This window comes from Corylus avellana, chromosome 5, assembly GCF_965113065.1.
Source record: "Corylus avellana chromosome 5, dhCorAvel1.hap1.2, whole genome shotgun sequence".
NCBI lineage: Eukaryota > Viridiplantae > Streptophyta > Magnoliopsida > Fagales > Betulaceae > Corylus > Corylus avellana.
In genome coordinates this window covers 22,340,255-22,352,010 of record NC_142494.1, presented here as the reverse complement: position 1 = coordinate 22,352,010, position 11,756 = coordinate 22,340,255, and the positions used below count along the sequence as shown (strand labels likewise).

General features: G+C 32.5%; 1 protein-coding gene and 1 non-coding gene across 2 annotated transcripts; one reads left to right on the top strand and one right to left on the bottom strand.

The window, feature by feature from the left end:
- Positions 1-156: 156 nt before the first annotated feature.
- Positions 157-1,338, top strand: LOC132182045 (F-box protein At3g07870-like). The gene has a single exon (XM_059595253.2). The coding sequence runs from the start codon at positions 157-159 to the stop codon at positions 1,336-1,338; it is 1,182 nt and encodes a 393-aa protein (XP_059451236.2).
- A 4,350-nt stretch (positions 1,339-5,688) lies between these two features.
- On the bottom strand, positions 5,689-5,794 carry LOC132183495 (small nucleolar RNA Z103). Its single transcript, XR_009440458.1, has one exon. It is a non-coding gene; the product is annotated as a small nucleolar RNA Z103 (small nucleolar RNA).
- Between the last annotated feature and the right edge of the window lie 5,962 nt (positions 5,795-11,756).

The window sequence follows — 11,756 nt, the reverse complement described above, 5'->3', positions numbered from 1 at the left end:
TTAATAAACTCGTTTTTTTATTATAATTTATCATCGCAGAATTAAACCCTCATATATATATATATATATATATATATATATATATATATATATACACGAGAGTAACGTATCAGCGCAGAATTACACCCTAGAAAGTATCAACGCAGCCTGAAAAGTATGAACCCTGGCGACGGCTTCCGGGCAAAACAAGCTACCATGGGGATGACGGCGAAGCAAAAGCAGTTTCCGTTGGATGTACTATTTGACATCTTTTCCCAGCTACCCATCAAGACACTCTTGCGCTTCAGGTGTGTCTCTCCGCTGTGGTGCACCATCATCGACGATCCAGACCTTGCTCGCACGCACCGACTCCGACGTGTTGAAGAACCCAAAATTCTACTTCTTGAAGCCACGCACAAACCGCTAGACCCGGTGTTTCGAGAAGATAGGAGTGGGCTCTTATGGTTTGTAAATGGCAAAGCAGCGTATTCTCTTGAGGGCTGCTGCAATGGGTTGCTTTGCTTCACAAGACCTTTCTGGTCTTATAACCATAGCCCTTTGTTTTTGGTTAATCCTCAAAGGCAACAAGTTGTAGAGCTGCAACGTCCCCCTTGCAAAGGCGCCCCGTGGCCTCCAGTGCATGATACAGTGTGCAGTTGTAGTTATGGTTTGGGGTTTGATTGTTCAACAAATACGTACAAGATTGTTGGAGTTTTTTTCAATGGAAAAAATACAGGCGATGATGATTTATGTGCCCAAGTGTACACTCTTGGAAGAGGTCGATCCTCATGGAGAGCCGTTAAAGGTCCTCCTAAAACCACAATTAGGAGTCGTAACTGTATCCAGGGAAGGCCTGTATATGCATGTGGAGCACTTCATTGGCTTGTTATGCGTACACATAATCATATTCAATACAAGATTGTTTATTTTGATGTTGGAAAGGAGGAATTTGGGTTGATTTATCCACCCAGATTTCAGTCTGAGTCCTGTCATTTAGTTGATCTCGGAGGAGACTTAGCAATGGCCGTTGTTGGTGGATCATATTATTATAAGGAAATCGAGATATGTGTAATGAAGGAATATGATCAAAAGAAAGAGTGGGTCAAAGAATACACGATCTGTCTTGCAGATCTGCAAGAGATGCATCAAGAGATAAGAGGTGATAACTTTAATGTTATTGGGCTATTTGAAGATAGTGAAATACTAGTGAAGGTGACCAACGAAAACTTCCTCTTCTATAATACAAAGACTGGCCTGCTAAAGTACAAGCGCCACCATATCCCAAGGCTCGATTATGACACAGAAATCCTATATCACATGGGTACTCTACTATCAATTGCTCTGTTTCGGGAAGAGTAATACATATATGGCTCAAGTCTTTGTTTGTTTCTTTTTGGTGTGGTGTTTCCCATCGTCAAATTTGGTCAATTGGCACCCTTTTGAATAAAACAGAAGAGATGTCAATTTGCTTTCATGTACGTGCATGGTTCATTTGTAATTTTAAGGATTTATGAAAATAATTCTAAGAAACATCAATTAATCATTAATTCATGTAATTTTGACTAATGACTAACACTTTCTCTGAGTTACAAATTGTAATTTTCTTCTTTGTTATAGTAAACAATTGCCAATTTGGATCCTATTGTTGTTGTATTTATTTTAAATACCCTAATCCATCGTCAAGTTTATTCCATCTACCTCTTTCACTATTTCCATGTGTTTCTTCTTGTGTTCCACATATCCATGTTGTTAATGATTTATGAGTTATCATTCACATTTTCAAAAGTCTAACCTTGGAGCTATTTCCTGCCTTAAATCCGATTAGACTTGAAAACTTTTCTCAACCCCATCTGATATTCTTTCATATAATCCCACCTCTTACACTCCACAAGGATTATTAGAATACTACCCTCCCCATGATCTTTCATATTTAGCGTTTACCATCACTCTCCACCATGCCTCTTTTTTAAGCTTATAGCTCCAAAGCCATTAACTAAGAGAACACGATTGAAGCTCAACAAGTTCCTAACCCCTAACCCTCCCTTACATATCGGCAAACAAACTCTAGACCAGCTAAACAAGTGATATTATAACTCTCGTATACCCCTTATTTAAAAAATTACATTGTAGCTTCTCAAAACAATCACCTTCAACAATTTGTTTTTTTTTTTTTTTTTTTTCAATTCAAAATGGAAACAAAAAACTAATCTTAATTTATTACGGTATGCGGTGCTTTTTCTTAGCTCTTCACATCCATTAGGGAGGGCAAAACTTGCTCAAACTCGCCCAACCTGATATCCCTGATCTGGCCTTGCTTGAAAAAGGACAGTGATTCTTTTGTAATTCTGACATGTATGTGTTGGAATTTAGTAATAGTTTTTAAAGTTATTGAGTTCTCGACCTGCCTTGCCCCGAAAAAACAAGCCATATAAAAACATTCTTTCTACCAGAAACCCCAACCTATCTTTTCCTTTCATTGGCTTCATTCTAGCGGTGCCTCTTCCTTCCTCATGCTCCACCTGATGTCAATTACCCTTCACCACACTTCATTGGCTCCGAATTCAGGAAGAAAGGAAATAACAAATAAAGAAGAGAAATATTCTAGTTGCCCCAAATAAGCAAATAGAAAAATAACTCTAAAAGACGAAAATTTAATTGATACTTCAAAATTTAATTCACAATAATACAAACCTAACTTTAGGGATATTTGTATTATTAGAAAAAAAAAAAAAAAGTAAATATAAAAATATCCCTAAAGTTGGGGAGAATGTAAAATAATATATTATTCTAAAAATAACATTCAAATATTACGTTCAATTCTTTCCATTCTTGTGCTGATATTCACTGTTGCGTAGTCATACTAAGTAATTAATGGTATTGTTATTAATATGAACAATCATGATAGTTTATGAGGATGCTGTTGATAATTAAACCTTAGAAATTTTTAGGCCACGAATGTCAAAGAAAAATGGGTTTGGGCTTAGCTTTATGTTGAATATGGTTTTGCTATTCCGCTGTGTTAAAATATCAGAATTCTTTTGGGGCAAATTTGTAAAAGGTAATAGCATATATACATTACTGGTCATTAGCCAATATTCTTTGAATTATTCCCCACTTAAATACATGATAAGCAAATATAAGAAAATAACAAAGGTAACAAGTCTAACTCTTTCTGGAATCCATCCTATAAATGAATCTAAATTGATAAGTCAAACTCCTTCATGACCGAAAACACAGAGTAATGGCTTATTTGAGATTGCGTTAAAGAGCTTAAAAAATATATTTAGCACCTAAAAAGCCGTGCCAAACAAAAATTGGCATGTTCGGTAAAAATTTCCAAAAGTACTATAAAAATGGCCAAAAAACGTTTTTTTTGACTTAAAAGCTATATTTTTCGAACGCAATCACAAACATGCTTTAAAAATGGCCAAAATGCACTTTTGTCAAAAGCTTAAAAATGAATTTTTTTTTCTCAAAAGTATTTTTTTGACTTAAAAGCTCTATTTCTCAAATGCAATATCATGTTTGAGATTGCATTAAAGAGCTTAAAAAGTACCATTAGTACCTAAAAAGTTGTACCAAACAAGAGCGGGTATGTTTGGTAAAAAAATTTCAAAAGTACTTCTTTGAATTTTTTACTCTAAAAATAGGGAAAACATACTTTTGACTAAAACTTAAAAATGAAGCTTTTGCCAAAAAAAATTTTTTGACTAAAAAGTTTTATTTCTCAAACATGCTCTAAGTGTCCACGCTAACATTGACCAACGGTTACAACAATTAATGAATCATGACTGGTGCATTTTTAAAAAGGCGCAATTTTAAAGGTCATTTTATCAAATATTTAATTGTGTATTTAAAAGTTAGGTTTTTCAAATAGTATGTTTTAAATTTTTCATTTTAAATCGCACTTTTTGAAATTGCAAACTCAAACAAACCCTAAGTCTCTAAAACCGTACGTGATTGGTAAGGTTTAAAGGTGAAATTGCGATTTTAAATGTTAAGCTGTGATTTTTTCAAACCTTTAACTGTTTTTTTTTTTTAAATCAAGTTTTTAGATCAATCAGTTAACTAAGTTTGTTTTAACATACTAATTAAAAACCACTTAATAAGGTGAAACTACGATTTTACTAAATGCAATAGATAAGTCAATCTCCTTCATGACCGAAAAATAGAGTACGTCTTCATGTTTACATTCACCAACCATGACCGGCAAGGTTTAAAAGTGAAGTTACAGTGATCTTTTTTAAAAGTGAAATTACAACCATGACCGGCAATCTTCCTATTTTTGTCACTGTTCATGGCATCATGAACAAGCTATGCTAACAGTAACAGAGCATTTGCTGCTGCTGCATTTTCTTTGTTGACCAGATCCTCTAGCTTCGCCTATAAAGAAAAGATTTATCCCAAAAAAATTCAAAACAGTAGCCAATAAAAAAATAAAGGTAGTCAAAAACATTCAAGAAAACACCAATACAAACCTTCATGAGTGACTTCAACATGGGCAACAAAGCAAACCGACAGTCAAACATACATACGTACCAACCCAGTTTGCGTCCTGGTCTGCCGAGCAACAAGAGTTGCTAGGATTATAGCATCAAGTTGACAAAGACGCAACACTCGACATGGTGAGTATCAAGACATTATCTTCTACACCAACTCAGCAACAGAATGATACTCTAGATCATAGCAAATGTTTCAATCTTTACATAGCAATATCTTCTATTAAGTTGGATCTTAATAGAAGATATTAACAATATCTCCTTTTCCTCTGTAAGTTTTGGGACATAGTTGGATCTTCAATCAAGTGCATTCGAAGACTTTTAATGGTACTTAAAGAGTTAGATGAGTCTGAAACACGCGTAAAGCATTACTTGACTTCTTTTTGAAAAATAATAGCATTATGACACAGAAGCATTAAAGCTTTCAGGCTAAAGAAGAATCATTGAAGAAGTTGCACCTCCTCTTCTTGTTGAGGATGAGGTTATGGATTCAAGAACCACTAGATGTGTGTAATGTACCAATCAAATAACTAATTAAGAAGCAAAAAATTCATTGGACCATATTGTTACCGAGGTTAGTTCATAAGCAATGTGCTAGCCACGCTATGGTTTGAATGCTGGACCAGAAAGAGATTTGTACACCCTAGAATGTTTTTTCTTATACAACTTGTTAGTGTTTGTTAATGCTGTATATTGTTTTGCTTATAGTTTCAATTTTAATTATTATATCTGGTCTCTTGTTTAATTTGTTTGGTCTAGATCTGTTATCTTGCTGCTTTTTTATGCTCCTTAATTTACTTTATGCGGGTGAACTTTCCTATCCTCTATTTTTTTTTTTTTTTTTTAACCTTTGGCCTTTAATATTAATTTTTAGGGTAAATATATCATAAATCCTTAGGTCAACGCATCAAAAATTTTTTGTCCCTAAGTTTTTTCTTTTGAAAATTTACTTCCTAGGTCAATCGAAATGCCAATAAAATCCTTGTCGTCAAATTTTTTTCACTTTCGTTAATGCCACGTCAGCATAATAATTTTTTATTAATTTAATTTAAAAATTAAATATAAAAATAATAAAATAACAATAAAATTAAAATTAAATTAAATTAAAAAATTAAAAAAACAAAAAACAACAATTCGAGGGGTGGCTTGGAGCCACCCCTGGCCACCCCAAACCTTCACTTGCTTGCATTCTGATTTTGTTTGATTAATCACAAATCCTTAATTAAGCTCTTGGATCCTCCTAAAAAGGAGAATTACAAAATGTAGCACAGTTATAATCAGCTTCGATCATTTGGGGAAATAATCATCACTTCCATCTTTCACAAATTACAAAATCAAACAAGATCGTTTTATTCTTTGATTTTCAATTTATAATTTTATTCTTTGATTTGGAAAGTTCAAGGTACGGTCTGATCCCCATTGTTGAATCAAAGAAAGTCAATCTGACCTTTCAACAACCCTAACCTCACCATCCCAGAAGGCAAATCTCTAGATCAAGATCTTCATAGAGGGAGATAGGGAGAAACCTGGTAAAGAGAGAAAGTAAAAGAATAGAGAAATTCAACAATGGGGTTGTTCACGCACACCATGGCAGGTAGTGGATTCATTCTGATCGGGGCATGGGAAGCTCTCATCTCCTCAAATTCAATCCATAATCTAGTTAGAAATTCGATTCCATCTTCACCTCTCACATCTCTTCACGCACCACCGCCGGCTTCATCGTCGAGAACCAAGAAGAACCTATATTCCTTATCTTTGACGCGCTCAGAGCTAGTTGCACTACTCTCGCTAAGACCGTCGAATCCGCCGAAGCAAACTGAAACGGTTGGATTTTTCTCGAAATTCTTATTTTACTTTGCGTGAGTGTGGTTTCTGTTTGGGTCCCGAGAAAATGTTGGAAATGAAAAGGACGTGTTTGGTAGCTGAGGAGACTGAGGCAATTGAAGTCTGAAGCAAAATGGAAAAAATTCGACTTCTGCCATCTGAAATCGTTGGACAAGAGCTTAATTAAGGATTTGTGATTAATCAAACAAAATCAGAATGCAAGCCAGTGAAGGTTTGGGGTGGCTTTCGAATTTTTTTAAAAAATTTATTACTTTTATATTTAATTTTTAAATTAAATTAATAAAAAAATTATTATGCTGACATGGCATTAATGAAAGTTAAAAAAATTTGACGACAAGGATTTTATTGGCATTTCCATTGACCTAGGGAGTAAATTTTCGAAAAAAAAAAAAAAAAAAAAACACTTAAGGACAAAAGAATTTTGGCACGTTGACCCAAAGATTTATGATATAATTACCTTAATTTTTATTATTAAGGTTTCTTGGTTCATGCAAAGCTAGCCAAAAGGAATGTGCTTCCTTCATGGTTGGCCTGCCATTGCCTTTCAAATATTAGTATCTTATTGTAGAGACAATTTTTTCCCAAGTAAGATTTCCCAACTTTGTCATTATGCTATTTGGAAATTTAACAAGATCTTATGTGTTATGTGGTTCTTCTTGATTATATACTTTTTCAAATCGATTACATATTTATGTGGTGTTAAATAATGTATTTGATGACTAAAGTGTGTTAGGGGTATGATACATTCATTACATTGTATGATTACAGTGATTAACTAGATAGTTGATGGCTAATTGTTAAGAGTTTACCACATTGTGCCATTAATGGGAACTACAATCTTCTGTGCAATATTTTGTTTCATATATACTATTGAGTTAATAAAGAGTGAACTTCAATCTTCTATAAAGTTATACGAGTAAAGCCTCCTATAAAGTTATACATGAGAGAACATAAAAGAACAAATTTACCTTTTGAGACATGCGATTTCTCTACCACTTGATTGCCATTTGAATTTCTAAACCTACTTCTACTTCCTTCATAATGCTCCATATGATTTCCAACTAAGCAGCACCCTCAGTCTTATCATCATCTTTAGTCTCATTCTTGAGTAGCTCTGTCCACCGTTAGGAGGGATACATAAACACCTTGTGGATTGTATCCTGAAATTTGTTCAATTTTCCTCTTTTCCTTGACACATAAGCTCTCAACCTTCTTCAATGGTTCCTTATATCTTAAATTTAATTGATACTTCAAAATTTAATTCACAATAATGCAAACCTAACTTTACGGATATTTGTATTATTTTTTTTTTTAAAAAAGTAAATATAAAAATATCCCTAAAGTTGAGGAGAAAGTAAAATAATATATTATTCTAAAAATAACATTCAAATATTACGTTCAATTCTTTCCATTCTTGTGCTGATATTCACATTCAAAACAAGCAAAATTGATCTCAATCACAGTTTCTCAGAAAATAAACACGTATAAATTCTTGAAAAATCCATATCTACCATATACAACATCGTTTACCTGCAATCTCCATCGCTGTTTTTTGAAGAAAAAAAAAATGTAGAAATTTTCGAAAAACCATTATATACCATATACAATATCGTTTACTAGCAATCAAACATGTAAAATTGATATCTATCACCGTTTTTCAAAAAACAAACAAGTAGAAATTCTTGCAAAACCTTATATACCATATCACATTGTTTACCAGCAACCAAAAAGGTGAAATTGATCTTCATCACCGTTTCTCGGAAAATGAAAATGTAAAGAATCTTAAAAAACCCTTATGTACCTACCATATACGACACCGTTTACCAAAAATCAAATAGTTAAAATTAATTTTAATCACCGTTTCTTGAAAAACAAACCCATGAAATTCTCGAAAAACCTTTTATACCATATACTGATCATGCAAAAATGACATCATTTACCATAAACCAAACATGTAAAATTATTGCATACAATTGATATCCATCATCGTTTCTCGGTAAACAAACACAACAAACAGGTAAAATTGATGTTTCTCTAAAAACCCTTATCTACCATATACGACACCATTTACTTGCAATCTCAATCACCATTTCTCAGAAAACAAACACGTAGAAATTCTTGGAAAACCCTTATACACCATATACAACGTTGTTTACTAGCAACAACACAGGTAAAATTGATCTCTATCACTGTTTCTCAAAAAACAAACATGTATAAATTCTCGAAAAACCCTTATATACCATATATCACACCATTTACAAGCAACCAAACTAGTGGAATTAAAAAGACGACACCATTTACTAAAAACCAAACATGTAAAATTAATCTCAATCCATGTTTCTCGAAAAACAAACACATAAAATTTTCGAAAAACCCTTATACCATATACTAACCATGCAAAGGCCCACAACATATATTGACTTGAAATTTTCTTCATTCAAAGGTCAACAACATATCCAAAAATCGTGACCAAATGTGATCATTAACCCACTCAAATGTTCCATACATTTTAAGTTGCTTTAAATGTTTGATAACTTGACCTTCGAAACTTAGAAAAATCATAACTCTTTCAATTTAAATCCAAATGATACGAAATTTGACTTAAAATTTTCTTCATTCAAACGCCAACAACATATCCATAAATTATAGCAATCCAAAACTTTTTAATACCTTAAAAGTCTCATGAAATTCTGTGGTTATGTTTGATTTGTAGGGGTGTCAACCCGGTCCGGTTTCCCGGTTTTTGGCCAAAACCGGAACCGGAACCGGGGTCCCGGTTCCCGGCCGGTTCCGGTTTTACCCGGTCCGGTAACCGGTTTTTGAAAAAAATTAGTGTTTGAGGCTTATTTTAGGTATTGGGCCTAAAATAAGCCCATTATTTTTTTCATAAGTTAGCTCATTTAAAAAAAAAAAAAAAAAAAGCTATTAATCTTTTTGTCTAAATTAAAGAGGCTTTATTGTGATTATTCCAAATAATTAAAAAATAAACCTAAAAAAGCCTAAAAATCCTTTAAAAATCAATGTTTTTGCCTATACGAGCCTTAGAAATAAAAAATCAAATTTTTTAAAATACCCTAAAAATTATTTTAAATTAGATACATAAAGAAAACATTAAAACAATAAAAAGTAAAAACATGTAAATAAACCAACATGCACAAGAAATAAATACCCCTTACTACAACAATTCAAAACCCAAAAAAATAAAAAAATAAAACAAGTATTTAAATAATCTACCAATAAAAAGAAATACACTCACAATAAAAATAGTTCACAAACATATTATAAAGACAATATATATATATATATATATATATATATATATATATATATATAAAATAAGATCGGGTTCCGGTTTTCCCGGTTTTTACCGTGTGCCAAAAACCGGGACCGGAACCGGGGTCCCGGTTTTTTTTTTTTTTTGGCAACCAGAACTGGTCCCCGGTTTCCCGGTCCCGGTTCCGGTTTCTCGGTTATTTCTGACACCCCTATTGATTTGAATTTCTGCTTTGATATTTGCACTTTGACATTTGTCTGTTATGTGAAAGTTTGTAATCAGAAAGTTAGTAAAGGACATCAATCGGATGTTTATGAAGGGAATTTGAGATGGGTGGCACACCTACTTTGAATAATTCATATTCGTACTTTTTGAGATATATTTGTGTTTCACTCATATACACTTTGATTTGAGATATATTGAAATATAGTTGTTTCCAAAATTTATGATGGGCTTGTCTAATTTATTATTGTTGTCTTATACTTTTTTTAGATCACCTAAATATGTTCAACAATAATAATAATAATGAGAAAATACTTTAGGATTCCAAATTATGTTGATCAAGTTAGCATTCCAGATTATGTCGATCAAATGCTATGTATTACATGGATGATAAATTAGTTGCAAAAATAAATCTAGATTGAAGGTTTCATATGGCATTAAGATCTCGAAAAAGGATAAATTAATGAAAATGATAAATTAATTGCCAAAATTATGGATTAAATAAAACCAAAATTAATTTATTTATCAATTAATTGATTAATTTATTTATCAATTAATTGACAATTAATTTATCATTTTCATTAATTTATCATTTTTCTATATCTTAATTCAAAACTTCAATCTAGTTCTATTTTTGCAACTATTTTATCATCCATGTAATACATATCAGTTGATCAACATAATCTGGAATCCTAAAGTATTTTATTATTATTATTATTATTATTGATGAACATGTTAATGGGATCTAAAAAGTATAAAACAACAATAATAAATTAGACAAAAATTAACTATAACAAGTATATCGTAAATTTTGGAAACAATGATATCTCAATATATCTCAAATGAATATCTGCATCTTAAGAACATATTAACAAATCGCAAATTAAAACAAAGAAACACGAATATAGCTACGAGTATGTGTGTCACCTATCACAAATCCCCATCATCTTATTGTGCATCCAATTGATTTCCTTCACTGACTTTCCAATTGCTCGCAAAAATTTCTCATCAATTTCAGCATCCGCTCTGCCCTTCTTCGTCCACCCGATTCTACGCAGCGCTTCCACAGCCGCATCTTTCTCCGTCGGTCATTCTTCAAGAAAGGCATGCAGCCTCGTCAAAACCTTCTTACAACAGACAGCCATCGTTTGTGAACATCCACGCAGCATCCTAAAATTATCTTTACACCGAGCACTCCGATGCTCTCATTATTGCTCTCCATCAAAGTCACCACAAAATCAACGTCTTCTTTGCTTTTAAAATTTTGCTTGTGACCTACAATTTCTTTTCCACACATCTTTAGCAAACAGGAGGCAACAGATTTCTTAACCTATAAATAAAACATAAATTAATTTAAAATTTAAAATACAAATCAAGCACAATTAATAAAAATAAGTTACTGTCTCATCTGGATGGGTGAGGAGGGATGAGAGAATGCCAAAAGGAGCCGACCACATTGAAGTTGAATGGCCATATGAGGCTACAGATTTGGACTAGGTGGCCTGTGTTTTCTGGATGAACTTTTTGTTGGACATTGTTGAGAGCCGCAGCCAACTTCGAGCCGACTCCAAGATTGGTTAGTGTGCGTACCGTGTGTTGGTCATCAGTACCAATAAATTAATTTTGATTTTATTTAATCCTTAGATATTTTTGGCAAGTTTTCATACGGAATTAAGATATCGAAAAAGATAAATTAATGAAATAAATTAATTAATTGCCAATTAATTGATAAATAAATTAATTTTGGTTTTATTTAATCCTTAGATATTTTTGGCAATTAATTTATCATTTTCATTAATTTATCATTTTTCGAGATCTTATTGACATATGAAACCTTCAATCTAGATTTATTTTTGTAACTAATTTATTATTCATGTAATACATATCACTTGATCGACATAATCTAGAATGCTAACCTTATCAACATAATTTGGAAT

What these genes read in the sequence shown, in the direction of transcription:
- LOC132182045 (XM_059595253.2), top strand. Translation starts at nt 157, where the DNA reads ATGAACCCTGGCGACGGCTTCCGGGCAAAACAAGCTACCATGGGGATG.